Source organism: Strigops habroptila, chromosome 19, assembly GCF_004027225.2.
Source record: "Strigops habroptila isolate Jane chromosome 19, bStrHab1.2.pri, whole genome shotgun sequence".
Lineage (NCBI taxonomy): Eukaryota > Metazoa > Chordata > Aves > Psittaciformes > Psittacidae > Strigops > Strigops habroptila.
In genome coordinates, this window is record NC_044295.2 from 1,648,244 (window position 1) to 1,675,266 (window position 27,023).

A 27,023-nucleotide genomic window follows, 5' to 3' on the forward strand; every position below is an offset into this window, starting at 1 on the left:
GCCCCCAGGCGGAGGCAGCCATGAAAAGACTGGTCCAGATTTTATTAAAAGTAAATATTTAAAAATAAAAAGCGCCCGTGCGAGTCGGGAAGTATTAAATTAACGGAGCTTGAGGCTACAGAGGGCTGGTGTGGGGAGAACTCAAGGCACACGCACGGCACGGGCAATGCAGCCTTGCCAGGCAGCGTGGGGACGCCAGCACACCGGGAGCCCCGTCCAAGCACCGGGCTGTGAGGTCCAAAGGGACCCTGGAAGGAGCCCTGAGATGGGGCAGCACCGTGCATTGCTCCCCGAGCAGGGGCAGCCCCTCGAGATGACATGGTCAATCCTGGCACAGTGTCCCCAGGCCCCGGGAAGGAGCTGATGGACACGGTGAGCCCCAGTGCTGTGGGGAACCACCAGGCTCCTGGGGACAAGGGCGGCCCTGGGGGAGCTCCTGGGCAGGCAGGAAGGTTCAGCGGTGCCGATGCTCCATTGACAGGAATGGGGCTGCGCTCAGGACAGTGATGTCCAGCCGGCAGAGGCAGCGCTGCCGCAGGGCACAGGGCAGGATCGGCCCTTCCCTTCAAGCCCAGGTTGCTGCGTGGTGGCTGTCAGGAGCCCTGTGTCCCCAGATGGTGTCACAGGGCCGCCACCATCCATCCAGCTCTGCCGGGGCCGGTGCCCCTTCGCCTGGCTCATGACAGGGTCTCTGCAAACAAGGAGGGCTCGGTGGCACCGGGCAACAGCCACCCCCACCCCACGGCACGGCCCCTGGCCCCGGTGTCACAAACCTTGGTCAGCTTTGTCCCCTTTGGTCCTGGGCTCCTGCCACCACTCAGCGAAGAAGCCCTCCTCGTAGTCGCCTTCACCCTCGAACTCGCCATCGGAGGGCAGGTCCCGCGCCTCCAGCCCCTCATCACCATCCACCTCCATCTGCAGCACGGGGTGGGCAGGAGGAGGCAGAGGGGCTCAGCAGCCCCATCCACAGCCTCTTCTCCGGGGCTGGTTTGGGGGTCAGACCCCCCACCTGAGGTAAAGCCCTGCCCAGGGGTACCCACAGCACCCACCCGCGCTCCCAAAATCACCATCATTTACCTCGTCATCAGCCTGCAGGTACTGCCTGGCGAAGTCCAGCATCATCTTCTGCGTGGCCGTCTGGTTGTGGTAGCGCACGGCTTCCTGCGCACAGGAGGGAGCAAGGCCTGGATCAGCCCCTCTGGCACCACCAGAGCCAAAGGACATGGGGCCGGGGGGGTCCTCACCGGCCGCGGCTCGAAGTCCTCCTCGCGCAGGCGCCAGCGCTCACGGTGGAAGCGGTAATAGACCAGGTTCTGCTGCATCACGGTGTCACCCGGGTCAAAGAGCATGTAGCTGGAGACGCTGCGCACCGCGTCCTGCACATCGTTCACTGTGGGGAGCAGCACCCAGGGCGGGTGACACCCTGCCCAGGGACCCGCAGCACCCCGGAGTGCCCCCGCTGCCACCATCACTCACGCTTGTAGTAGGCGAACTGCAGGTAGTGGTACATGGTGGCCACAAACTTCTCCACGAAGTAGCCCCCCACGTTGGGGGTGAGCTCGGTCTCGCAGTCCACCTTGCACTGCAGCACGCTCACAAAGTGATCTGGGGGGGAGGCGTTAGATGCTGTTGCCCCATTGCCCGCCCCGACCCCAGCCTGCTCTTCCCCGGCCCCACAGTGAGTCACCTGCGATGGCGGGGTAGAAGTCCTTGAAGTCCTGCAGCTCGTAGGCGCCCTCGCAGCCGGCCAGGCAGTCCTCGTACGCCTTGTAGTACTCGGCCAGCGCCTGCTCCATATCGGCCGCGCTGCTCCGAAAATCCCCGTTGTTGTAGAGCTTCACCGAGCGCACGAATATGGGCTGCGGGGACCAGGGGGAGGTGAGGGACCAGGGCTCAGAGGGAGAAAGTTGCTTCCCACAGGGCTTGGCAGGATCATGCTTTGGCAGCCGAACACGCACCAAGCCCCAGCAGACCCTATCCTAACCCCATCCCCTCCTCACCTCGTAGGGCTGGGCCTCCAGGTCGACCAGGTATTCATCCACATCCAGCATTGTCCTGTAATAGTTCAGGTACTTCAAGGTCATCTCGTGCTTGGGGTTCTTCTGCAGGAAGGTGTGCGCAGCGGACACTGCTTTCTCGATCTTATTGGACTGGGGAGGGAGGAAGAGGCAGTGTGGGGACAACTCAACCCCTCATGAACCCCACATCCACGTGGTGCGGGTTGGATCCATGCATCCGCTCTTCCCGGGCACTGCAGCATCCCGGGCGAGCCGCCCGCTCCCGGCTGCTTTACGAGCACTCGGATGGCAACTTCAGGGGAGTGAGGTTATGGGGGGGTGAAGGGACCATCCATGGAATGGGTTTGGGCCAGAGCGAGCAAGAGGAAAAGGCATTAAGAATGTAGGCCAGGCTGTCCCCTGCCACTGCCAGGGCTGGGGCTCAGCAGCACTGAGCACTAAACCAGCATCCACAGCTCAGCACTGTGCCTGGGGAGGGGAGAGGCCCCCACCAGAGAGCTCAGGCCAAGGGGGGGTCACCCGGGGCGATGCATTCGAAACCTCCCTCCACATCTGCACCGTGAGCCCAGGCAAGAGCTTCTCCCTGATGGAGCATCCAGACACGTGTCCTGCAGCAACCACAGTGGCACTGGACCCGCCAGCTCAGGCTCCTTGGCTGGGGCGCCCCCGGTGTCCCCCTCTGCCTGGCCAGGGGGACCTCGGGGCACCAGGGGGACACAAGGTGGGGTGGGGGGGATGCAACCACAGGGGCCCCAGTGCCGGGCACACCCCTCACGTCCTGATGCATCCCAGATGACGCTGACGTGCCACAGCATGGGGGCAGGATGGAGGAGCCAGGGAGGGGGGGATGCCAGATGGGGGCTGCAGGACAGGAAAGCAAATGATAGCAGGGTGTAGGATAGAAGGGAGCAGGGTTCAGGGGGTGCAGGCTGGTAGTGTAGGATGGGGGATGCAGGATGGGGGTGTCAAAGAGGAGGACAAGGGGCACAGAATGAGACACAGATGGGGGTGAGCAGAGCTGGGGGGCACAGGGCAGAGGGTAAAAGAGGGGGCACAGACCACAGCAGCGCAGGATGGAAGCATAGAAACACCCCCCCCCCCCCCATTCCCCCTTCCTTCCCACGAGCCGCATTGCGCGGCATTTGCGCGCCCCCGGCTCACCTTGAAGAGCGCGTAGTGCAGGTACTGGTAGGGCAGGCGGCGCTGGAAGTCGCGCAGCGTCTGCGCGGGCGGGTAGCGCAGCTGGAACACGGGCAGGTCGCGCTTGCAGGCGCGCAGGCAGCCTGCGCGGCGCAGCAGCCGCCCGAAGAGCTGCATCTCCCGCTCCCACTCCGGGGCCGCGGGGTCCCCCTCGGCGGGGGGCTCCTCTGCGGGGCCCGGCTCCGCGCAGCGGCGGTGGCAATGCGCTTCGCTGTCGCGCAGCAGCCGGTGCAGGCGCAGGCTCGCCTCCAGCGCCCGGGCGCTCTCTGCCCACTGCGCGCCCGCGTACTGCGCCAGCGCCCGCGCGTAGGCTCGTTGCAGCGGCTCCAGCGCGTCCGCGGGGAACCCGCGCACGCTGTACTCCTCGTACTGCGCCGCGCACGGCTCCGTCGCCGCCGCCACCAGCAGCAGCAGCGCCAGCGCCGCACCGCCCATCCCCGCCGCCGCTGCCGCGCACTGCCCGCGCAGCGCCGCGCACCGCTCCGCGCAGGGGGGCGGGCGGCGGGGAAGGGGCGGTGCGCGGCGGGCGCGCAGGGTCTTAGTGCGGCTCTGCGCGGCCGGCGCAGCGCAACACGGGGCGTGTTCGGTGCTGCGCGGCTCCGACGGGTTCCCTCCCGCACCCCGCACCCCGCGCTGTCGAGAGGGTTGGGGGGGTCACTCTGCGCCCCGCGCTGCGGGCTCCGGGGCTGCAGGACCCCGGGGATGTGCTCGGCGCTGCACGCTGTGGTGCGGGGTGTGATGTGTGCTGCAGCCCCGAGCATCCCGCACCCTGTGCTGAACCTCGGAGCACCCCGGGGTGCTGGGCTGCGCCACGCCGCGCAGTGGCCAGACCCCCCGTCCCGGAGCTGGTCTCGCTGGTGGCTGGTGCCAAGCTGGCAGCCGCACACCCTGTGCCGTGCCAGACCTCAGCACTGCACCGCGCCAGCCTTGGCATGGCCACACTGGCCCCAGTCCTAGCCCAGCGCCTTGTTGCTGGCTGGACAGTCGCACCGAGGGATGTCACAGCGTGGGGCAGGAGCCAGGACACTGCTGAGGCTTCTTCCTACAGAGCAGAGGCCGTCAGCAGTGCCCAGCACCCCCCAAAAGCTCGACTGTGGTGCCATTGCCCCTTAGTGCTCACTTGCCCCCGAGTCAGGTCCTGACCCCACTGTGCCATGGGGACAGCCCCGAGCCCCCCAACCCTCCTCCGGGCAGTGCTGAGGTTGCTCAGCCCCAACACAGTGCATTGGGGAGCTGCAGAGCACCCCGAGTCCGGGCTCAAGGGGAGTGGTAGCGCTTTGCTGGAGGTTTTGTTCTCACCCAAAGTGCTGCCCCTCAGAGAACCTGGGTTTTGGTTTGGGTGGGTTTGATTTCCCGCCTGGGTCTTGCCAAGGGCTCTTACCACGATGCCCACCATGGTTTGGGGGAGTGGGGATGTGTGGGCAACACGTACGGGTGCGTTTGGTGCTGCTGCTATCTGGGAAAGGCTTTTAGGAGGATGTTTTTAAGCATCACCATCCAATAAAAGCAGATTGAGGAGCAGGAGGTGTTATTAAAACACTGAATCCCTTGGATTTCCTCTGCCAGGGGACTGAGCAGCAGCATCCTGAGCTGTGGGAGCGATGAATCCAGCTGGAAGAGGCTGCTGGGAGCAGCGCCGGCAGCAGCACTAGGACCCGGCGCTGCAGCGGCACAAACTTGCTTCCAAGTAGCTCCCATCGGCCTTTTCCTTTGCGGAAAAGAAAGGAATACACAAAAAGGAGAGGAAAAACCATCACGCCAACCCCTCCTGCCTGGAGCTGCACCCACGCTGCGACTTCCCGCTGCTGCCAGCTTTGTGGAATTGCCCTGGCCGTGCCATGGGGCGACGCGCGGTGGGATCGTGGCTGAGGAGGCGCCAGGCCCGGACACGTGTACAGAAATTCCGGGCAGGAATCCCGCGGGAAGGGGCGGCCGAGCTGAGGAGGCCCCGTCCCTCCGCCTCCCGCTGCCTTTCCGCCGGCTGCAGCCTCCCAGCGCCATGGCCCCCGGCAGCCTCTTCCTTCTCCTCCTCCTCCTCCTCCTCCTCAGCATCCTGGGGGCCCCGGGGCTGGGCGACCCCGGCCCCCTGGAAGACGTGGTGATAGACAGATACTATATCCCCAAAATCTGCCTGCGGGAGGTCCAGATGGGGGATTTCATTCGCTACCACTACAATGGGACCTTTAAAGATGGCAAAAAGTTTGACTCCAGGTATAGCCCCCGGCTCTTCACCACTGCATGCGGTGCTGAGGGGATCCCTGCATGCCTTCCTCCCCGCCCCATCGGATCCCCAAGGGGCAGCAGGGGAGGGACAGGCTCCGGGCAGCCCCACTCTTGGACCCCAAGGAAGGCTTTTGGTGGGTGCTGGGGGTGAGGGCAGGGAGCCGCGGGGGTCCTGATGCGCCCCGAGTAGCAGCAGCCGCTGCCCATCGGTGCCCACAGCTCCTGCACGCCCTGAGCCCCAGGCATGGGCAGGATTTGTCCCTGAATGAGGCATTTTCCACTCAGAACATGTACTTGCATGTGCACGGGCAGGGAAGCACTGAAAGCACTTTGAAACGTGGCAGCGGCGAAACCCGTTCATTACCTAAGAGGCTTCGCTCTGGCTGGACTTGGTTTTCCTCAGCCTGGGCATCGATCCTGCTCTGCTCCCGATGGCTGTAGATCAGGTTATGTTGGTTCAGCCCCTGATCTGCAGCACCGTGAGCAAGGGGAGAATCAGGGACTCAACCAAAGGGCAGAACAAAAGCTTTCCACATAGACATGTTTAAGAGGAAAGCAAAGGGATGCTGCTCCGGTTAAATGTGTCTTATCTTTCGTGTGAGCATGAATGGGGAAGAAAGTAACTGAGTGATGCACTTCACCTGCTGCTGCTGTGCACCCCGAATGCATTGGGAGCCTGGGGACATTCCCTGCTAAAGGAATTCCTTGTCTTGACGACTGCAGGGTGAAAGCATCAGCTGCACGTGAGAGGGGATGGAGGGTTTCAGCTTATCTAAAATGGCCCCAGTTGCTTCTTGCAGTATTTTAAGGTTTAAAAATAAAGCCAAATTTGCAGTTTAAAGGTGAGGCCTGGGCTGTTTCCTTCCCTCCTTACTGCACAGAGCTCCAAATGTGCCATATGCAGAATGGTTTGGAAGCAGCAGAAAGCCCTGGAGCTGCCGCCTCCAGCTCCATGGATGAGGATGGTGCCGAAGGGTTTGGTACCAACTGGAAGCGTCACCCACCTCCTTTTCACCCAGAGGGTCCCATCCACATTCCCCTGCCTACAGGGTGCTGGGCAGGCAGGGTCAGGTCAGGGTGCAGGCAGCGCAGGATTGATCCCATCAGGATCAATGGTTTTGAGCTGTGGGCTCTGTGGCACCACAGGGACCCCACTGCGAGGCTTCAGTGTGTGACCTGCCCCCCAGGGCAACCCCGTCCCCCCGTGCTCACAGGGGTCGTGGTTTGGGCCCGCATCCACCCCAAACCCCTGGTGCTGAGCACTGAGCTCCCCCAGCACCAGCAGCATCGGGGGCTTCACCCTGTCCCGCACCACTGATGGGTCTGTCCCTTTGCCCAGCTACGACCGAGGGGCCACGGTGGCCGGCGTGGTGGGCGTCGGGCGGCTCATCACCGGCATGGACCGGGGGCTGCAGGGCATGTGCGTCAACGAGCGGCGTCACCTCATCGTGCCCCCGCACCTCGGCTACGGCAGCATCGGCGTGGGTACGTGGTGCGGGGCTAACCCCACATGGGCTTTGCTGGGAAGGGGGGGTCCTGACCCCCCGGATCTGCTGCTTTCCCGGCAGGGCTTTAGGGACAGAGCCCTTGGCTTGCCCAAGGCGCTGCTCCCACTTAAGATGCTCTGTCCTCGCTGCCGCCCCTTTAGCGGGGCTGATCCCCCCAGACGCCACCTTGTACTTCGACGTGGTCATGCTGGACATCTGGAACAAGAAGGACAAGCTGCAGATCACCACCTTGTCCCGACCCCAGCGCTGCAACCGCACCGTGGAGAGCTCGGACTTCGTGCGGTACCACTACAACGGCACGCTGCTGGATGGCACCCCCTTCGACTCCAGGTACGGCACAGCGGGATGCGCCCTTCCTGCGGGATGTGGGGTGCTGGAAGCGGATGCACCCTCTGCCCTGGGGCTGGGGGCACCGGGGAGGGCAGGGCCTAAGGGACACTGGCCATGGGGGCTCACGCTGCACCCCAGCCAGAGCAGCCTCCCCCTGTGCTTTCCCTCCCTGCGCCCCAGCAGGGCCAGTGCAACTCCATGACCACAAACCAGCTTCCCACATGGCACCACTCGGGCTGGGGGAGCTGGTACAACCCTGGATCCGTCCTCTGCCTTATTCCTCCCCACCAGCTACAGCAAGAACGGCACCTACGACACCTACGTGGGCACGGGCTGGCTCATCAAGGGCATGGACCAGGGGCTGCTGGGCATGTGCGCCGGGGAGAAGAGGAGCATCATCATCCCTCCGTTCCTTGCCTACGGGGAGAAGGGCTATGGTGGGTCAGGCGTCACCCCATTCCCTCCTGCCCCTGTGCACCAGGACCCTGGTCCGGGCTGACCCGTGTCCCCTCCTCAGGCACCACGATCCCGCCGCAGGCGTCGCTGGTGTTCAGCGTGCTGCTGGTGGACTTCCACAACCCCAAGGACAGCGTGTTCCTGGAGCACCTCGAGGTGCCCGAGTCCTGCAAGCGCCGGGCTGTGACCGGGGACTTCGTCCGCTACCACTACAATGGCACACTGATGGATGGGACGCTCTTTGACTCCAGGTGTGGGGAGGGAAGGGGGGAGATGCCCTGATCCCACCCTCTCCATCCCTATGCTCAGCGGCCGGCTGCAAGGAGAGGATGAGAACTGATGGAGGAGGTGGAGGAGAAGGTGGTAACGGGCATGAAACAGGCTGAAAAGGACCAAACCTGTTTGTTGCATCCCCAGGAGCAGGGTTTGGCTCTGGGGGAGCGGGGCAGAGGCTGGGACAAGGGTTGGGGAGCAGGGCTGAGGGTTGACACGCCGGGTTCTGCTTCTCTCGCTGCAGCTACTCCCGCAACCACACGTACAACACCTACATCGGGAAGGGCTACATCATCCCCGGCATGGACCAGGGCCTGCAGGGGGTCTGCATGGGGGAGAGGCGGCGGGTGGTCATCCCCCCACACCTGGCCTATGGGGAGAACGGAACAGGTAAAGCACCGGGTCCAGCACCACGCACTGTGGCATCCCCTCCTTCAGCCCTGCGCATCCCACACCATTGGGAAAGCTCTGGCCAAGCAGGGCCAGATCCTCACCCGGGGGCCACCATCATCCTCCAGGCGCTCTAGGTGTTATGGGGGGCATCATGGGCAGGGGTTCTGAGGGATGGACGCGTTATGGGGAGATGCAGGGAAAGGCTTTACCGGCCCCATGGCGCTCCAGCAGCTTTCCTCATTCTCCTCTTCCAGGGAACAAGATTCCCGGCTCAGCCGTGCTCGTCTTCGATGTCCACATCATTGACTTCCACAACCCCGAGGACCCGGTGGAGATGGAGACTGTGTACCGGCCGGAGGGCTGCAACCTCACCACCCGCCACAGGGACTTCGTCCGCTACCACTACAACTGCTCCTTGCTGGACGGCACCAAGCTCTTCTCCTCGTGCGTGCTCGCTCCCGGCTGCCCCAGCACACACAGGGACACATCCTGCTGGTGCTGGGCTGGGGCATGGACAGGCACCGGAGCAGCAGCCCCGTGCAATGGGGCAGCACCGGCGCATCGGCTGCTTGGCCACGGGGCAGCGTGTGGGGTTTGGGGGCACAGTGGTGCAGGGAGGGATGGAGGGAGCGGGGTTGTGGGGCACAGCGGGATGGAGGACGGGGGATGTGGGGGCACGGGCAGGCTGCCCATGGGGACCAAGGGGTCTCCTCTGTGCCTCCTGCAGCCACGACTACGAGAAGCCGCAGGAGGTGACCCTGGGCACCAACAAGGTGATCGAGGGCTTGAACAGGGGCCTCCTCGACATGTGCGCGGGGGAGCGGCGGGTGCTCATCGTCCCCCCCCACCTGGGACACGGGGAGAGCGGAGGTAGGGAGCAGCCTGCGCACAAACGGGGGTCCCGGGGTCCTTCACCCCTCACATGATGGGGGCTGGAGGCTTTTGCCCATCGGGGGCCCTGCAGCAGCCTTCGTGTGGTTTTCCAGCCCGGGGGGTGCCGGGCAGCGCCGTGCTCCGCTTCGAGGTGGAGCTGATCTCCATGGAGGAGGGGGTTCCCGAGGGATACTTCTTCATCTGGCACGGGGAGCCCCCGGCCAGCCTCTACGAGCAAATGGACCTCAACAAGGATGGCGAAATCCCGGCTGATGAGGTGAGTGAGGGCCCCCCCGAGTGCCACCAGACCACGGGGTGATGGGGTGCAGGAGGACACAGGGGACACCACCGCGGGGAGCAGCATCCCAAGGATGCTGGGCACAGGCGCTCAGGAAGAACAGCCCATCGCTGCGGGATGCGGGGCTGTGAGCAGGGGCGCTGAGGGCAGCGCTGATCCTGCCCGGCCTCGGGTGCACAGAGCAAAGCAGCATCTCCCCCCTGTCCCCGCTGCAGTTCTCCACCTTCATCAAGACCCAGGTGGCGGAAGGGAAGGGGCGGCTCATGCCCAGCTCTGACCCGGAGAAAGTCATCGCCGACATGTTCAGGAACCAGGACCGCAACCAGGACGGGAAGATCACCCCCGAGGAGCTGAAGCTCAAGTCGGATGAGGACCAGGAGAAGATCCACGAGGAGCTCTGAGGAGCAGATCCTGCTCTTCCCTGCACACAGCACTCGTCCTTGGCCATGCCGTGGCCGGTGTCCCCCTCCCCAGCTCCCCCAGGAACCTGCCCCTGCCCTTCCCCAGCCCTTTCCATAGGGGAGCATTTGGGGTTTCCCCCCCCTATTCATTAACTGAGGGGTTTTTGATGTGCTCCTTCCGGCAGGAAAACTCATCAACCCCCAGCTAATAAACCCAGGCAAGAAGGTGGGAAACACCCGTGTGGGGTCTCCATCCACCCCGGGGACAGCAGCATCCCCATCCCCTTGTGCTCTGCAGATGGTACCTCTGCTGTGGAGCAGCCCCTTCCCTGCTGCCAAGCCCCGCTCTGCCCCCCTGCTCCCAGCTCCCCATGGGGCAGCAGCACCCCCAGCCCCAGCCCCTTCATCCCCAGCCAGTGACTGCATGTCCCGCTCCATGTGCTGCGCCCGTGGCAGGCAGGAGGGAGCTGCCCCTCACTGCTACAGCAGCACGTTGTGGTTTGGGGTTGGGGGTTTCTCCCTCCTCTTTAGAGAGGAGAAATAAAGAGAAGCCTTTAATGCTCCAGGCCCTGCTCCCTGCAGCATCCTCCCTGGGACAAGAGCCTGGAAGGGGCTCAGGTTCCCAGGGCAAAACCCCCCAAGACCCCGCAGGCATCTGCTGCCCCAGAAAACCCACCCCCCCCCCCAAGGCAGCAGGGACCTGGCAAAGCCCTTGTTTGCCTTTGGGAGAAGGAAACCAGAAATGCTCCCACCCAGGCCCTCAGGGAGCAGCAGCATCCCTGCCTGCATCCTCCCTGCCCTGCAGCGCCTGCCCTCATGGAGGAGAGGAATCAGCCCAATACTGCCTCTAAAAGCTTCTGCAGTGTCTTGCAGGTAAAAGAGATGCAAGAAGAGCGCAACGGGTCCGAGCGAGCCCCTCCAACGACTTCTGCCTTACACCAAATAAATCATTTCTACTGGTTTCCAAGGAATTTGCTTTGTGTCGGGTTACTTTGCCATGGAACATTCCTTGCGCAGGAGCCTGGTGCCCAGGGGGGTTCCAGGCTCCAGCACTGCTGGGTCAGGCAGGATTGAAACCAAACCTCCGCTCCTGAGGGATGGTGCTGCAGCGCCCGGGGGCTCCATCCGGGATGGGGATACCTGGAGCTGGGGAGCAGAGGCGCAGCAGCCCTGGCACTAAGAGCTGAAACAGAGCAAGAGGGACAGCAGGGCTGGGAGCTGCAGGGTGCCCATGAGGCACTTGGGGTGGGTGATGCTACCCCTGGCAGCACCAGAGCTCAGCCGGGCACTGGGAAGCCCAGAGACAACAGGACAGAAGAGACTTGTTTCCTTAGGGAGGAATACAGTGAAATTAAACCACTTCCATCTGCCCTTGAACAAACCATCTCCATTCCCGAGCTTTACCGCTGCAGCAAGCACAGAGCATCTCTACCTGAGACATGGAAGGGGTTGTTGTGGCCCCAGGCAGGGATGAAGTCCGAGTGGGATAAAGCCTGAGTGGGATACACAGTCCAAATGGGATGAATTCCAAGTGGGAAGCAGCAGATCTGGGCACAGGTGGGGTGAAGGCAGCAGAGCAGCTTCCTCCACCTCATCCCTCCCGCTCCAGGGCAGCCCAAAGGGGATTAGTGAGGTCGGGATGTGCACAAGGGCAGGAGCCTGCCCAGCGTCAGGATGTAGCCCAACAGGTACCAGAAGATCAACTCCAGCTTTGCCAATGGCAGGACGCTGACCACCGAGGTGCTTTGCAGCAGGGCTGGAGCCTTCCCAGCTCACGTCTCCGTAAGGATGTAGCGGAGGATCCCGTTGGCCACATCCAGCGTCTCGTCCCTCTCCAGCACGATGTCGTAGGCACCCAGGTACTTCCCCCTCCGCTCTTCCACCTGCGGCGATGGGATGGAGAGGACTGAGAATGAAGCCGCTGCACACACAGCACCTCTCGATGCTACCACAAAGAGGGGTCAGGGACCACCCCGACGATGCCCCCCCAGTCACTGGGGCAGCTGCCAGCCCCTCTCTGCTGCCTTTGCACCTAGGGAAGGCTGGCAGGGGAGCAAGGCAACTGCTTCTCCCACCCACCTTGTCATTGAGGAAGCCAATCTTGAGGATGTTCTCCACACTGGGAACGCCGTCTGCCATCGTCAGGTCACCCATGGAGTCCCCCAGCAGGATGATGCTTGTCCTGGTGCTCAGCTCCTGGAAGTACTCCGTGCCTTGCAGGACGCTGTTGTTCTTGTTGTAGGTGTGGATGAGAGGTCCCTTGAATCGCGTGAGGACACCCTGTGCGAACAGGACAAACTGATCCCGCAGCAATCCCTCCATGTGCCTCAGCCTCAGCTCCCTTCCTGGAATGGGCAAATGGGGATGGATGCTCACAGAGCACCAGCCCTCATCTCAGAGACACCCCAAGGATACCCAGCAGCCATGGAGCATGGAGATGGTCCCAGCAGTCAGCTCCATCCACAGGGATCAAACACTTAGAGGCGTTAACAGGCAGCTTTTAACCTAGTGGTGCCTTTAAACACATTGCAGCCTCCTCTCTGCATCCCCACACGTACGTGATGCAGAAACTCACGTTCTCATCAAAGTCCATGTAGTTGGACACCACGTTGATGTTTGAGTAGAAGACGTTGGCCTGACGGATGATCTCTTCAAGGACATCACCGACGCCAGCGGAGAAGATGAACAGGGGGACGTTGTACTTATGCAGCTGATCAAACAATTCCTTGAATCCATCCCTAGAGCAGAAGTGTCCATTACAGGGTATTCCATTACCCCCGGTGTAACAGCCCCAGGCTGCCAGGACACGTTTTCCATGCAGAAGGGGAACTTGGGCTCATGGAAGCCTGGACACAGGAAGCCAGCTCCTCTCTGGGACTGGCAGCTCTTCAAACCAAGGCTCCCTGAGCCAGTTTTAGGACCATCACCACCAAGGCCGGCTTTAACAGCAAGTGTTAGCCCAACGTTTTTGTGCTGTGGGTAAAATCTGGTGCTGAGCCAAGGGCCTGGATAAGGCGCAGCAGTTACAGCACGTGGAGAGGGGAGCTGCCCCCCTGCCCTGCCTACAGCCGGGCCCGCTGCTCGGAGACCTGCTGCCCGGTGCCTGCAGCCCGTACCTCAGCATCACACCCGACTCGCTGACGATCTGGGCTATGTCCCCCTTCCGGATGCTCTGCTGTGACAGCAGCTCATGGACCCTGCTCCACCTGGGGAAAGGCAGAGGAATGAGCTCCCCGGAGCAAGGAATACCCCATGAAACCTCCTGGCATTGCCACCGAGCCCAGAGACACTCCAAGCCTGTGCCTTGTAGAACTCAGGGGCAAGAACAAGGACAAGGTGAAGCTCACCCCATCCAAGCACTCACCACTCCACCATGAGGGGCCGTTTCTCTTCCAGGGTGCGGTTAGGATCAATTTCAATGGGATAGTAATAGTGCAGCAGATCTTTTAGCTGGAGTGTTGGGCAGATGGGAAAAGAACAGAGAGAACATCCTGTCTAAAGAGACTGTAAACAACAGCAAAAGCGTTTCTAAATGCCTCCAAACTCCCCAATGAAAACCACAACCAAACCCATTTCACAGCAGTTCACTCTGAGCCAATGTGGAGCTCTGGGAAGGAAGCATTAACCCCCCCAGCCTGGCTCACTCCCACCTTGCTTCTGCACACACAGATGGGCACACGTGCACCCTTCCTCCTCTGCTCGGACCAACACTGCCCACGGCTGGGCAGGCAAATTAAAATCTCCCTTTTTAACTTCTCCTTCCATCACTATCGGCTGAGGTGCAGCCTGGGCACACTGCAACCTCCTGATGATGGGTGATAGGGACAAACCCCACAGAGCCAAGCAGCAGCACACACCTACCTTCCTCTTGCTGTCCTCACTGATAACACGACTGTCGTTGAGGATATCTGCGAAGACAGTAAAAACCCGGTGCTGTAGCCCAGCAAGACCAAAAGGCTTTCTAACAGGCAGTTATCCTGCATCCCCAGCACCAGCTCTTCCCAAACCGAGCCGCGCGTGGCACATTGACCCGAGCACAGCTGATTGTAGGGTGCTATGAGAGAGCAGCATCAATGCTAGTGAGCTGCAGGATACAGCGTGAGGAGGAGAAGCAGCAGGGCCAGGAGCCAGCTTCTGCAGCGGGCTGTGGGCTACCCAAGGAGCTGCACCGAGAGCTGGGAGCAGTCGGGCTTGGCAGCGGTGGGAGGGAGGCAGAGGGAAATGGGAGCCATAGACACCGAGAACACAAACATGGGCACCAAACAGAACCAGCAACAGCACAAAGGGCTCCGACTCACTGTGCGAAGTGGGGCAGCGCCTGCCGTTGCAGCCGAACCTGCTCAGCGTCATGTCGAAGTCAGAAATGACCTGGAAAGCGGGAGAAGCCCAAACCTGTGTGAGCCATCGCGCTCTGCCCTTGCCAGAGCCAGGCAGGATGCTGCTGCCTGCGAGGGTGCAAGGGCCAGGGGAGGGCGCAGATCACAGCAGCAAGAGATGCGGATGCTCCTGCCTGCCCTGCGGCAGACATCCCCATCCGAGACAGCCAGCACCCTCCCGCCCTAGGACGCGTATCAGCACCAAACGGCTTCATCCTGCTGTCACCGCAGAGAGGGGTGTTTGGGGATCGGGTCATATTTATATCTCGCATTAACAGGGAAGAAAAGGGCCCATCCAGGGAGAGCCACCGGCCTGGTCCTGCCTCTCCTCTGCGGCTTCTCCATCTGCACAGCGTGTGGAAGGCGCTCCCAGCACAGGGTTTGGGAGCAGCGAGGGCACGAAGCACCCCCCGCCGCCGCGGGGCCGGTACCTGCAGCTTGCTCGTCCCCTGCTCCTTGAGGGACCGGATGATCCCGGTCACACGCTCCGGGTGCAGGATGCGGACCGTGGCGCTCTCCAGCTCGGGAACCTGCGGGCAGAGACCCCGCTCCGGTGTCCGGGCCCCCACCGCGGCTCCCGGGGGTCCGGTGCCCTCCAGCCTCCCGCAGGACCCCGCTCCCGCAGCCCCCCGCACTCACCATCGCTCCGCTCCGCGCAGGGCCGAGCCGCGCAGCCGCGGGGAGGAGCCGGGGCGGGGTGTGCGGGGCCGGGGCGGGGTGTGCGGGAGGCCCCGGGGCCGCTCTTTGCGCTGCGGGGCCGGTGCCGGCGGGTGCGTTTCTTCCGCAGGGCGCTGCGGGGCAGGAAGGTGGAAAAGAGAAAGAACGAGTAAACCCCCCCAGCGGACCCCAAGGCAGGGACCGGCTTTGCCGCCCGTGACACAGAACGCGTTGAATTCAAACTCCACACCGACAGGAACAGGGGATCCCAGAATGGTTTGGGTTAGAAGGGACCTTAAAGCTCATCCAGTGCCAACCCCCTGCCACGGGCAGGGACACCTTCCACTAGAACAGGTTGCTCCAACCTGGCCTTGAACACTGCCAGGGATGGGGGCACATCCATTTCCCATAACAGACCCTCACAGAGGTGCACCCAGACACAGTGACAAGCAGCCAGCAAGGAGCTACAGCAGTGAGGGGTGAGGACGGGGCTCCCTGTGCCCCACATCCCCCTCCTCAGCCCCAGGCGACTCCTTCCACCCCTCCAACACCAGCAGCAGATCCAGCGGTGACAGCACGTGGGGTTCATCACTGACATGAGCTAACCTGGGCCTCAGCGTCCTCCTGCGTGAGCTGGTTCAGGGGCACTGGAGCAGCAGCCGGTGCCTCCGCCTGGGGAGCTTTATACCCGGGCTGAATGATAGGAAACAGCCATCAGTGGGGCCTGGTCCAGCACAACCTGGGCTATGGGGCAGCCATGGAGTGAGGGGCCCCGTTCCCTGCAGAGGGGTTCGCAGCCCCCCAGCCCAGGCACTGCTGCCGCAGGCCCCGGCTCCCCCTGAGCTTGTGACCTCATTATGGAGCATATTCTAGAACCGCCAGGCAGAGATGATTTTGGAAGGACAAGGGCAAAGACCCAGCGAGAGGCACCTTCCATGGCCTCAGGCTTCAACATGGGAGACAGGTTGTTGTCCACCAAATATTCATCCTCACACATGGAGAGGAAGATGAGCGCTATGGCTTGCACCATCTTCAATGAGCTTCGCCTCGAGGGGAAACTCTGCGACGTGATCATCAGCGTGGATGGTATTGAATTTAATGCTCACAAGAACATCCTCTGCAGCTGCAGTCACTATTTCAGGTCAGTCAGAGGGGATGGGTGGTATTTCCTAGCCTGGGTCATGCTGCCTTGGTGCACCTCCAGTGCTTACATCAGCACTAAACCCCTCATCCAGCAGTTCCCCATAGCCCTGCTACCTCCCGGGACACAAGAATTAATCCACAATCCAGTAGCTAACAGCTGAAGGGGTGTCTGAGGAATGCCCAACCGCTTATCTGCCATCGGGGGGGAGCTTTTCCTTCCCTACACCCCGTTAGCCTCTGGTATCCTCATTGAAGCAAGGTGGCCACTCGCCCTGTTGCTCTCTGTCCACAGCCAGAGGCTGTGTCTCCTTCATAAACCACCCAGCTAATGAACCATGAATAAACAAACTACATGTAGCCTGGCTATTGCTGATGCCCAAACGGGTGCCCCGGGGATAACGGGCAGGGTTGAACACAGCAAAGCTGGTTTTGCCTCCAGCATTGCTTCGGTTTTCCAGGGCTTTGTTTACCAGCAGCTGGAACAGCGCCGAGAAGATGGTGTACAAAATCCCCGGCATTTCACCCGAAATGATGAGGCTCATTATCGAGTACGCCTACACCAGGACAGTTCGGGTCACCACGGAGAACGTCGAAAGCCTGCTCGTCGCCGCAGACCAGTTCAACATCATGGGCATCATCAGGCTGTGCTGCGAGTTCCTAAAGTCCCAGCTCTGCTTCGAGAACTGCATCGGCATCTGCAGGCTCACAGAGTATTACTACTGCCCCGAGCTGCAAGAAGCAGCCTTTCTGTTCATCCTCCATCACTTCGAGGACATCACCAAGGTGTCTGCAGAGTTCCTGGACCTCTCCGTCAGCGAGCTGAAGAACATCATTGAGAAGGATGAGCTCAACGCGAGGGAAGAAGATGCCGTGTTCAAGGCTATCGTGAAATGGATCGACCATGACCCGCCGAACCGGCGGCAGCACATCGCGGAGCTGCTGAGCAAGGTCGGTGTTGCTGCAGGCTCTTGCAGGGCCAGAACCGCTTCGCTCCTCTTGTCAGGCCGGAGGAAACTCCCTTTTACACCCTTAGGCTATTGAAGACCCTGCGCTGCGCTTGGGACCGAGCTCTGAAGGGCCCGTTTCCACATGTTCAACTGTTTGTCACAGCCAGGAGGGACCAAAGTTCACATGGGACGTTATCTCTGCACACACAAAGTCTGTGAGCATTGAGACCAGCTCTGCCGTGCAAACAGCAGCAGGCATGAGGGCAGTTTCAGTCTGCGAAGAGGAAAGCCCCGTGCCAAAGCAGCAGCAGGCTCCCTGCCGTGAAATCAAGTGATTTACCCTTGCACAGCCCTTTCTGGACGAGCGATAAGTGACACATTGAGCTCTCTGATTCTCCTATAGCCTGAAAGCAAAACCATCCAACACCGGAGCTCTCCACGACAGACACCATCCGCATGACCATTCTAACCCCCTTTCTGTGCTTTTCAGGTTCGACTGGCGCTGATGCAAGCAGAATACTTCATGAACAACGTCAAAACACACGAGTACGTGACGGAGAACGAGGATTGCAAAGGCCTCATCATCAACACGCTGACAGAGATGTACAACCTCAGCATGCACGGCCCGCCTTACTCGGACTTTGCCAACCCGCTCAGCCGGCCTCGCCTGCCCTATGCCATCCTGTTCGCCATCGGAGGCTGGAGCGGGGGCAGCCCAACCAACGCCATCGAGACCTACGACGTCCGTGCGGACAAGTGGATGAACGTGACGAGCGAGCAAGAGACCCCCCTCGCCTACCACGGCACGGCGTACTTGAAAGGCTTCATCTACGTTATCGGCGGGTTCGACAGCGTGGATTACTTCAACAGCGTCAAGAGGTTCGACCCGCTGAGGAAAACGTGGCAGCAGGTCGCACCCATGCACTCGCGGCGCTGCTACGTCAGCGTCACCGTCCTCCACGACTTCATCTACGCCATGGGAGGGTTTGACGGGTACATGCGCCTCAACACCGCCGAGCGCTACGAGCCGGAGACGAACCAGTGGACGCTGATCACCCCCATGCACGAGCAGAGGAGCGACGCCAGTGCCACCACGCTGCATGAAAAGGTAAACGCCGCGTTACTGGAAGCAGTTGAGGTTGAGGCGTGGTGAGCGGGAGGAGGAACCAAACACACGCGCAGCACTGCGCGGCGAGCGAGCGCCCGTCCTTTCACATGGCCTGACAATGTGTGCTTACAGCCCAGAACCCCCCCGTGTGCTGGGCTGCACCCCCAGAGCGTGAGCAGCAGGTCAGGGAGGGGATTGTCCCCCTCTGCTGTGCTCTGGGGAGACCCCCCCCCTGCAGTCCTGATCCAGCTCTGGGGCAACAGCACAAGAGGGACGTGGAGCTGTTGGAGTGAATCCAGAGGAGGCCCCAGAGCTGCTGCGAGGGCTGGAGCAGCTCTGCTCTGGAGCCAGGCTGAGAGAGCTGGGCTGGGGCAGCCTGGAGAAGAGAAGGCTCCTGAAGGGGAGACCTTAGAGCAGCTCCAGTGCCTAAAGGGGCTCCAGGAAACCTGGAGAGGGGCTTTGGACAAGGAACAGGCCAAGGGGAATGGCTTTAACCTGCCAGAGGGCCTGTCTGCCTCATGCAGTTCAGGAAACAAAGGGTCTAAATCCTGCTGGCCTGAATAACACCCTGTGGTTTTACTACTTCACACCCAGGATGCCAGGACCATTCCCATTGCAAACCAAAACAACCCCTCCCAAAAAAACCCATCCAGCCACACCGTTCATGTTCTCTTCAACGTGTTCTCCTACCAGCAGTACAAGTGCCCTGCTCACGCTTTGTTTTCCTCCCATGCTCAGGTGTACATATGTGGTGGGTTCAATGGCAACGAGTGCCTGATCACTGCTGAAGTGTACAACGCCACCACGGAGCAGTGGACCTTAATAGCCCCCATGAGAAGCAGGAGAAGCGGAGTAGGAGTCATTGCGTACCGAAACGAAGTGTATGCGGTAAGGGAGGATGGTGCCCCTGCCCTCACCCCCCCCAGCACGTGTAGTGCTCACCCTCTGCTGGTCTGCATTTCCTAGACTTCAAGGCTGGCCTTTTGCTTGTAAAGTGAGATTTAGGGAAGTAAGTAATAGAATCCAAATGGTTTGGGTTAAAGGGACCTTAAGATCATCCAGTTCCAACCCCCTGCCACGGGCAGGGACACCTTCCACTAGAGCAGGTTGCTCCAAGCCCCTGTGTCCAACCTGGCCTTGAACACTGCCAGGGATGGGGCAGCCACAGCTTCTCTGGGCACCCTGTGCCAGCGCCTCAGCACCCTCACAGGGAAGAGCTTCTGCCTCAGATCTAACCTGAACTTCCCCTGTTTCAGTTTGAACCCATCGGAGCCTCCCGAGCACATTCTCACCTGCACAATTCTTGTTCTGAGAAATGTACGGACAATTTTTAAGCATCTGCAGCGATGATTTTTGGCTGCTGCCAACAGCTTCAGCAGCGCAGAGCACTCGCTGTGTACTGCATTTAAACCCTGTAACGTGTAAAACCTGACAGTTGCACAAGGTACTTTTGGCTGTTCCAGACACAACAAGGGAGCAGCCTGCAACGAGCACACGTGTTTTGAGCTGACCCGCTCTCAGCAATGCTCAAACCGAGCTCAGTGGGGCAGGGCCAGTTGCCCTCATGCATGAAGAAGTTCTTCCCTGTGAGGGTGCTGAGGCGCTGGCACAGGGTGCCCAAAGAAGTGGGGAATGCTCCATCCCTGGCAGTGTTCAAGGCCAGGTTGGACAGAGCCTTGGGCGACACGTGTGAGGTGTCCCTGCCCACGGCAGCGGGTTGGAATGGATGATCTTAAGGTCCTTTTCACCCCAAATTACCCTGTGATTCTATGGCTCTGTGCAATGGCTCAGCTGGCGGGGCGGGTGAGGAAGGGCCGGGTTCAACCCCGTGCCTTTGGCGTTCACAGGTAGGAGGGTTTGACGGAGTGAACCGGCTGCGGAGCGTGGAAGCCTACAACCCCCTCACCAACATGTGGCACGCGGTCCCCACCATGTTCAACCCTCGCAGCAACTTCGGCATCGAAGTGGTGGACGACCTCTTGTATGTGGTTGGTGGCTTCAACGGCTTTACCACCACTTTCAACGCGGAGTGTTACGATGAGAAAGCCAACGAGTGGTACGACATCCAGGACATGAGCATATACCGCAGTGCCCTGAGCTGCTGCGTGGTGCCAGGCCTCTCTAACATCAGGGACTACATTGCCAAGCGAGACAGCATCGTGGACAACTCTTCGAATGAAATCAGGTTCACTTCTTCAACCAGCAGCCTGCCTGTATAAGCAGCTCCACTCAGCTAATAAAGCCCTCTGAGCAGCAAGCGAATGTATTGACTTCTATTCTGAAATAAATCAGTCAAATTAGAAAGGCCAAAAGCAGAAGGAGTATTTAAAACTTGCATTCTGTGGCACCACTAAAGGTGTGTTTCGGCCCCGGCCTCTGCAGCACCTGCAAAAACCAAAGGTACACCAGGGTGCTAGAGAAATAAAAGGTTTATTTTCATTAATTCACTCATTACAATCGACTTTAGTACAGTGTATTGAAGGTAAAGAAGGTGACAGTAGGATTGGTTTCAAGCCTAGACACACACACACGACGTTACCTTACTGGAAGCCAGTACAGGCGTGCTGCTCCCCAGGCACTCGTGGAAGTCTACATTAACACAGGAGAGCACCGCTGCCGTGATCCACAGTGACACGCACCTACGAGGAGCATCTGACTATTAATGGTCTTCAAACACCTCGTTAGTTCCACACTTCACATTCGTATTAGTAACAGGATTAGATCCTCAAGAGCACCTGTTTTATGAGACTTCCACTTCAGGACTGACAACTGGAGGCAGGATTTGTGCCCTGCCATAACGTGGACACAGCTGGCAAGAAATCTAAGCCATACAGCACTCACTTGAAGCTTGCTTTTTTAAGCCCATGGAGAGTTACAACACACTGTTACTAGGTTGTGTTAGACAGGACCCACACAGTTGCAATTCTTTGTGACTCAGTTTGTCAGTACAGATCAATGCATCCCCTGACACACAAGTTGAGCCAATAGTTCTGATCTCTAACGCTGTGATGGAGCAAGATGCTATCGGAATAGTACTGCAGGATGCTTGGCATAGCTATTCATAATGCATGCTAAACAGTTGGCATGTCTCCATTTCATCACAAACCCAGCGTACTAACAGAGTATTCGGGTAGTTATAAAACACTATGTACACACGTGGCACCTAGAAATCACTACAGTGACCGCCGAGCGTGAGGCAGGACGCGTCCTACTCCACTGATGCTTTGAGCAGAAAGACAGGACATGAGACATGCACTTTGTGGCACACAGTCAGTACAGGTGGAGAGAGATGATTGTCCTGAGGAGGAGGAAGAACTCCTCCCGGTGCTCTTTCACATTAGTAAAGCCAGAAGTTGGCCTTGCAATACTTACTGCAAACACACTAGGATCTTGCTGATGTGTAACTGGCCACTACAGACACACTGAAAGAACCTCCAGGCTTCTGCTTCTAGGAGCAGTTTATCAACAGGCAGCAGGCTACGGCAGCCAGGGGCCACAGGGAAGGTGGTGTGAGACTCACAGGTTAGTGGGCTACAACAGAGTCAATAACGCAACTCTTCCGAACACCTACACGTGATACAACGGGTAGTTAAGACTTGCCAGTTAAAACCCACGTGCAATGCAATTGGTCCACTTAAAGTCCAGCTTAAAAAAACCCCAAACCAACCCAAAAAGCCACAGAACTGGCATAGCAAGAGTTAGAGCAAGTGCAACTGTGCCCCTCACTCACCACGCAGACACAGCACACGGGTCCAGTGCGGAATCACGGCTGGCATTCCCATGGTCTGGATGCCAAAGCTGTTTTGACACTATCTTGGAGCGGAATGTTTTTAGTCAACTGTGTCGCTTGTGTCTCAGCCCAAAAGTTCTCATGGTAAGTGCAGGATCAGTTTGGCTTAGAAAAAGAAAGACTGCAATAAGTTTGTTCTTGCATCTAACTGGGTTGCGTGCTGCCACACGTTAAACTAATCAGTTCATCTTCCACCTGAAACCACCACCTTGGGATTTCTCCCTACAGGTTGTCCCTATTAGCTGACAGCCCACAGGAGGGCTTTGACAGAGCTGGGGTGGTCTGGTCTACCCCATCCTTCGGCTGCTTCTCAAACCCCTACAGCCAAGTCAGTGGGGGGAGCATGTAAACGCTTCTCAGTTGATCCTGTGCAAAGTCTGGTGAAAGATCTTAAAACCAGCTCCCACAAATTTAAGTTAAATCAGGGGCTTTAGCTCTGGTTCTTAAACTACTCAAGCCAAACCTGCAAGAGCTCATGGGCCAAACTCCACTGACTAACTCCTTGCTCACAGGCTGATTCGGTAACAGTCACCTCTGGACATCAGCCTTAAACCTGAGCAAGCTTTACCTACTTCTTCTCTTAGGCCAGCATCGGCCAATTTAATCTGCCCTAACAATCCAACAGGCAAATAAAATACAACACAGTTACTACAGGTGAGTAAATTGAGACAAACTGTTAAGATTTTCAACCTTTTTTTTTTTTGAAACAAAGCTAGATTATTCTATTACAAAGAGACAGGTTATTGATACCCAAAGTGACAAGTGAACCGCAAAGCGGAGCAGCGAGGGCTGCGCGCACCAGAGAAACCTCGACACACTGTGTGGTTCAAAGACTTACCCAGGGTTTCAGATCTGATCTAGGCTGGTGCTGAATTGGAAAAGGAGAAGTATCAGCTCAGAAAGCTAAATAACTAAAAAAAAAACAAAACAAAACAAAAATCCAAACTGTTTACAAGTTCTTTTGCAAAGAAGTTGCCCCCATCGAAACCACCAGCAAACCACGGGAAGAACCAAAGGCAGCAAACGCATTCTCCAGCAAGGTTTGTCTAGAGGAATTCTGGAACACCTTGGTTACTCCTCCCTTTCCCTTCCCAAAGATCCTGAGTTAGGCTGCGTGTGACCGCCTGGAACATTCAAATGGGGAGGAAAAGGAGGTAGGAAGGATGCACTCGATCTGCCGGTAACCTCAAGCACCCTGCAGCTCTTGGGACCAGGGAGGAGGAGAGTTCAGCGCGACAGTAACCGAGGCAGTGACACTCTGAAGGGAATCTGCCATTTCTGTTCCTTAGAGGAAGAGAACCAGAGCCAGCCAAAGCACTGGTTTCTGTAAAACCCCCCCAGCATGCCAAAAGGTATTGAAACCAGCCTGAATTTCCCCACGTAGTGTGATGGGAAGATTGAACAACTGAGACACCATGAACACGCGAGTATCTCGCTTCAAAAGGACACTAAGTGTGGAGCTGTGATGGAGCCCTGCAGCGCAGGGGAGAGGGTACCGAAGGCAAAGGGTTCTGATTGTCAAAGACAGGCTGGAAACAGGCTCACGGGGGTTCTTCCCATCACCTTTTCACTAGGATGAAAGGGTGTGCCAACATCTGAAGAGGGATCTATAACCAGCTCCATTTTCAGTCTGTCACTGTGAAATAACCCCGTTCTTACTCCCCACTGACAGCAGTAACCAGCCAGTGCTGACGGGTGCTTCTTTGCTGGTTTTCACTCCTTTTCTGAGGCTGATGTTGACCCAAGTTTCTAACGAAGCTGTCAAAGACAAACTCAAAGCACCTTCTTTACTGCCTCAAGCTCTCCGTTCTAGCAAGTGTCTTGTGTTCTACCAACCATCCATCCACAAGCAAACGCTGCAGCCTCTCTACAACATACAGATACAAAACGTTTCATACACACAGAAACATCCTGAAGGAATCTGATAAGGAAAGATTGTGCTTTTGTTTTGATAGCTAGATATAACTATTGCACTTGCCTCCAGCTCGGGAAAGCAAAGTGCACTAACACCAACTGTGTGTGAAGTTTAGCCGCTGAGGAGGAGAGAACCAAAGGAATGTCAATAGATAAGTGCAAATAAAAGAGGTGCTTTCCAGCACATACGAATGTAACCACGAAATTATTAAGATGAGGGATCTCTGATTTGCCAAATACAACCGTTAGAGCCTAACTCCACCGAAATCCTTGAAACCAAAGATCTCAAGAGAGAAGTAACAGACTTAATGTTCCCGGGGACATTTCACAGCCCGATACAGGCTACAGCTTCTCCCTGGGCACCACGGAGTAATACTGTTGGATTCACATAGCTTCTCAATTCCCACCCGTCCTCAATTGCTGAGCTTCTTAATACTCAATGCATAAAAGATGCCGGGTTTATGCATCAAACCAACACCCTCATGTCTTATAAAGACATCTCCAGCCTAACAAGAGACAGTGCTTCCCAGCCTCACGAGGAGTGCTGTTCCATCACAACTAGCACTCTATCTGCGAGCGGGGCACCCGCCGCAAGCTCAGGGAGTGCCGGTGCATTTCCTGCATCTGCCTTTCCTGCATCTGTCTTATTCTATCCTTTTGCCACATCAGGTTTTGTGGCATAGGGTACCTCTGCGTGCCCTGCAAGCACCTGAAGGGAATCCTCACGTGGCAGGCGGTCGCTCTGCACCGAGGCTGAGGCATAGGAGGCAAAAGCATCCAGCGCTTCCTCTCCGCGCAGTAGCGATAGGCCTCCTTCCTGTACTGCTTGTCTATATCATCGCTGTTTTTCCACCCCCCGATGATAAAAACATCATCTTTGTAATAACAAATAGCTGCTCCTTCAATGCTAAGCACCTCCGGGGGCAAGCTTTCAAGTATTTCATCTGAGGCCCTGCCAGAGATCTTAATCTTGGCTTCCTCGTTATCTATAGGGTAGCTCTTGGGGCAGCACGATGCTGTATGGTAGAAGTTCGTGTTAGCAACAGACATCTGAAAAGAGCAATAGTTATCAATGAGAGGCAGAGACTCCACATCCTGCCACTGCCTGGTTTCAGCATCGTACCTGATAATGACTGCCCTCAGCCCATCCTCACTATCGCTGTCAACGGGGGTACGAGCAGCAACGTACACGAAACGGTCTTCTACCGAGACAGCTTTGACATCCCGAAGGATCTTGGGGGCTGACTCCAGGTTAAGCCATTTGTCTTGCTCAGGATTGTAAATGGCCACGTCTTTAAAGCCAGGACTGAAATTGCCATGGCCACCAATACTGTACAGGTTTCCTTTCACTTCGGTAAGGCCAAAGGAATGCTTTCTGGTTATTAGATTGGAGACTTGCTCCCAAATATTCCTGTTTGGATTGTACCTTTCTACAGTCTTGGCAAACCCTGGTTCCATGGAGCCAGCCACATACACGTACGATTCTGTCACAGCAACAGCATGCCCATCCAGATGATTATGGATGTGGGGTAAGTTTACCCACCTATCTTCGTCGATGAAATACCCTACGCACTCACTCAGGTAATCTCCTCCCTCCGACACCCCCCCGATCACCATAATGACATCCATGTTCTGCCCAAAACGTGGCAACAACCCTACAGGACAAGTGGAATGCTGCAAGTTACCAGACTGCAAGTTCTCGGACCTCAAGGCATGACTCTCCACAGCTTCAGCCACTAATTTAACACAGGCTTCGTTGCTCGACACCAGCCTTTCAGACTTGACGTGGCGAGTCAGGTAAGTGGGTTTCATCTGAGACAACCGAAGCAGTTTAAAGAGATCCTCAAAGTACCTCTCTCTTTCCTCGGGGCTTTTCTGAACCCACTTCAGAACAGTCTCAAAGAGGATTTCTTCAGAGTCCACCGTGATCTCCGAGTCCGAGAGCCAGTCCCTGATGAGGTGGAAGGGCAGAGTGTAGAACTCCTCATCTTGGATAACCCTGTAGAAGTTCCTCCTGATCATGTCCTGCGCTTTGAGGGCCAGCTGGTTCAGGGAGTACATGTGTGCCAGGCTGTGAACCGCCACGCAGTTGGAGAGGTTCAGCTTCTTCTTCAGGAATTCCCCACAGAACTCCTTCAGCCGGGTCAGGAGGAACCTGCGGGACAAACGCACACGGGTGATGCTGAGCCCGGCTCCGCACCCAGCCCGGATCAACCCCCCATCAGCCCGGTGCCCCGCTCTACCTGTCCGCCATCTCCAGCACCTCATGCACGTTCCCGGGGCTGACGCGGATGGTGCCGGTGTACATGAACCCGATGACGGCCTCCACCGTGTCCGGGTCGGGGCCGCCTTCCGAGCTCCACTTCTGCAGCTCCACACGGCCCGAGCGCGACTCCGCGAAGCCGCCGGAAAGCAGCGGGGTGAAGTACTCGGTGGCGGCGGCCAGCACGGAGCGATGCGCCCGGTACTCGCGGGCCGCGCCGGGCCGCCCGCCGCCGAACGCCAGGGTGATGTCGCAGTACAGGCCGTGGCGGCGCTGCTCGTTCTGCCGCCACGCCAGGTCGGAGCAGTGCGCCGGGCACCCGAACTCCTCCGCTTCGGCCTCCGCCTCCCCCCCGCCGCCGCCGCCGCCGCCGCCGCGCTGGGCCCCGCTCTCCGGTGCCGCTCCCGCCCCGGGGCCCGGCTGCGGCTGAGGGGAGGCCGCGGCCGCCGCCATCTTGTCCGACATGGCGGGGTGCGCGCTGCGCGCCTGAGGTGCGCGGCACTGCCCCCTGGCGGCCGGGGGGTGTCGCCGCCGCGGGTAAAATGGCGGAGGGGCCGGTCCAAGAGGGGGGGCACCCGGGGCAGGGGCAGCGCTGAGGGGCGCAGAGAAGGGGGCACCGGCCCCGTCACCCCCCGGAGAGCCCCTCAGGAGCGAGCTGAGGGCCGGGGTCGGTGCAGGACCCGGTGTGACAGCGGCCAGAGCAGGGGGCAGCGCCCGGGCGCGGGGCACAGGGGGGAACTGGGGCTCCCTCCCGCCCTGCACCGTGGCCAGAAACACACACCCAGGGAGCCTGGGCATGGCCTTTCCCTGCTTTCTCCTTAACATCTCCCTCAGGCAAAGCTGCAGGGAAAG

At 58.8% G+C, this 27,023-nt stretch overlaps 5 protein-coding genes across 6 annotated transcripts; 2 read left to right on the plus strand and 3 right to left on the minus strand.

Annotated features, from left to right (window-relative positions):
- Positions 1-21: 21 nt before the first annotated feature.
- Positions 22-3,919, minus strand: P3H4 (prolyl 3-hydroxylase family member 4 (inactive)). Its single transcript, XM_030508290.1, has 8 exons — positions 3,180-3,919; positions 2,001-2,150; positions 1,688-1,859; positions 1,477-1,605; positions 1,245-1,390; positions 1,078-1,161; positions 774-915; positions 22-691 (listed from the first exon to the last, which is right to left on the minus strand). Exons 1-8 carry the CDS (start codon positions 3,651-3,653, stop codon positions 678-680), a joined length of 1,311 nt encoding a protein of 436 aa, XP_030364150.1. The 5' UTR covers positions 3,654-3,919; the 3' UTR covers positions 22-677.
- Positions 3,920-4,900: 981 nt separating this feature from the next.
- Positions 4,901-10,940, plus strand: FKBP10 (FKBP prolyl isomerase 10). Its single transcript, XM_030508289.1, has 10 exons — positions 4,901-5,429; positions 6,781-6,926; positions 7,090-7,279; positions 7,571-7,716; positions 7,797-7,986; positions 8,253-8,398; positions 8,656-8,845; positions 9,129-9,271; positions 9,388-9,551; positions 9,788-10,940. Exons 1-10 carry the CDS (start codon positions 5,218-5,220, stop codon positions 9,971-9,973), a joined length of 1,713 nt encoding a protein of 570 aa, XP_030364149.1. The 5' UTR covers positions 4,901-5,217; the 3' UTR covers positions 9,974-10,940.
- Positions 10,931-15,030, minus strand: NT5C3B (5'-nucleotidase, cytosolic IIIB). The gene is made up of 9 exons (XM_030508291.1): positions 14,989-15,030; positions 14,781-14,879; positions 14,272-14,341; positions 13,835-13,881; positions 13,338-13,423; positions 13,090-13,179; positions 12,549-12,711; positions 12,053-12,253; positions 10,931-11,856 (listed from the first exon to the last, which is right to left on the minus strand). The coding sequence occupies exons 1-9, from the start codon at positions 14,989-14,991 to the stop codon at positions 11,746-11,748; spliced, it is 870 nt and encodes a 289-aa protein (XP_030364151.1). The 5' UTR covers positions 14,992-15,030; the 3' UTR covers positions 10,931-11,745.
- Positions 15,031-16,662: 1,632 nt separating this feature from the next.
- KLHL10 (kelch like family member 10) lies at positions 16,663-20,462 on the plus strand. Its single transcript, XM_030508294.1, has 4 exons — positions 16,663-17,097; positions 17,587-18,204; positions 18,943-19,092; positions 20,052-20,462. The coding sequence occupies exons 1-4, from the start codon at positions 16,678-16,680 to the stop codon at positions 20,421-20,423; spliced, it is 1,560 nt and encodes a 519-aa protein (XP_030364154.1). The 5' UTR covers positions 16,663-16,677; the 3' UTR covers positions 20,424-20,462.
- Positions 20,463-20,615: 153 nt separating this feature from the next.
- Positions 20,616-26,658, minus strand: KLHL11 (kelch like family member 11). Of its 2 annotated transcripts, XM_030508293.1 has the most exons (4): positions 26,152-26,658; positions 22,833-26,063; positions 21,577-21,771; positions 20,780-20,843 (listed from the first exon to the last, which is right to left on the minus strand). In XM_030508293.1, the coding sequence occupies exons 1-2, from the start codon at positions 26,634-26,636 to the stop codon at positions 24,467-24,469; spliced, it is 2,082 nt and encodes a 693-aa protein (XP_030364153.1). In that variant the 5' UTR covers positions 26,637-26,658; the 3' UTR covers positions 20,780-20,843; positions 21,577-21,771; positions 22,833-24,466. The 2 variants fall into 2 exon arrangements, with proteins under 2 accessions (XP_030364152.1, XP_030364153.1); XM_030508292.1 differs by having other exon boundaries at positions 20,616-21,771.
- Positions 26,659-27,023: the final 365 nt, after the last annotated feature.

What these genes read in the sequence shown, in the direction of transcription:
- P3H4 (XM_030508290.1), bottom strand. Translation starts at nt 3,653, where the DNA reads ATGGGCGGTGCGGCGCTGGCGCTGCTGCTGCTGGTGGCGGCGGCGACG. An exon ending in TGGAGGCCCAGCCCTACGAG is followed by an intron (nt 1,860 to 2,000) that starts GTGAGGAGGGGA and finishes TGGTCCCCGCAG; the next exon opens with CCCATATTCGTGCGCTCGGT. An exon ending in GCAGTTCGCCTACTACAAGC is followed by an intron (nt 1,391 to 1,476) that starts GTGAGTGATGGT and finishes TGCTCCCCACAG; the next exon opens with TGAACGATGTGCAGGACGCG.
- FKBP10 (XM_030508289.1), top strand. Translation starts at nt 5,218, where the DNA reads ATGGCCCCCGGCAGCCTCTTCCTTCTCCTCCTCCTCCTCCTCCTCCTC. An exon ending in CTACGGCAGCATCGGCGTGG is followed by an intron (nt 6,927 to 7,089) that starts GTACGTGGTGCG and finishes CCGCCCCTTTAG; the next exon opens with CGGGGCTGATCCCCCCAGAC. An exon ending in GGCACCCCCTTCGACTCCAG is followed by an intron (nt 7,280 to 7,570) that starts GTACGGCACAGC and finishes CCTCCCCACCAG; the next exon opens with CTACAGCAAGAACGGCACCT.
- NT5C3B (XM_030508291.1), bottom strand. An exon ending in CGGCCCCTCATGGTGGAGTG is followed by an intron (nt 13,180 to 13,337) that starts GTGAGTGCTTGG and finishes GCCTTTCCCCAG; the next exon opens with GTGGAGCAGGGTCCATGAGC. An exon ending in TTGGCTTCCTCAATGACAAG is followed by an intron (nt 11,857 to 12,052) that starts GTGGGTGGGAGA and finishes CCATCGCCGCAG; the next exon opens with GTGGAAGAGCGGAGGGGGAA.
- KLHL10 (XM_030508294.1), top strand. Translation starts at nt 16,678, where the DNA reads ATGATGAGGCTCATTATCGAGTACGCCTACACCAGGACAGTTCGGGTC. An exon ending in TCGCGGAGCTGCTGAGCAAG is followed by an intron (nt 17,098 to 17,586) that starts GTCGGTGTTGCT and finishes TGTGCTTTTCAG; the next exon opens with GTTCGACTGGCGCTGATGCA. An exon ending in ACCGAAACGAAGTGTATGCG is followed by an intron (nt 19,093 to 20,051) that starts GTAAGGGAGGAT and finishes TGGCGTTCACAG; the next exon opens with GTAGGAGGGTTTGACGGAGT.
- KLHL11 (XM_030508292.1), bottom strand. Translation starts at nt 26,636, where the DNA reads ATGTCGGACAAGATGGCGGCGGCCGCGGCCTCCCCTCAGCCGCAGCCG. An exon ending in GTGCTGGAGATGGCGGACAG is followed by an intron (nt 26,064 to 26,151) that starts GTAGAGCGGGGC and finishes TTTGTCCCGCAG; the next exon opens with GTTCCTCCTGACCCGGCTGA.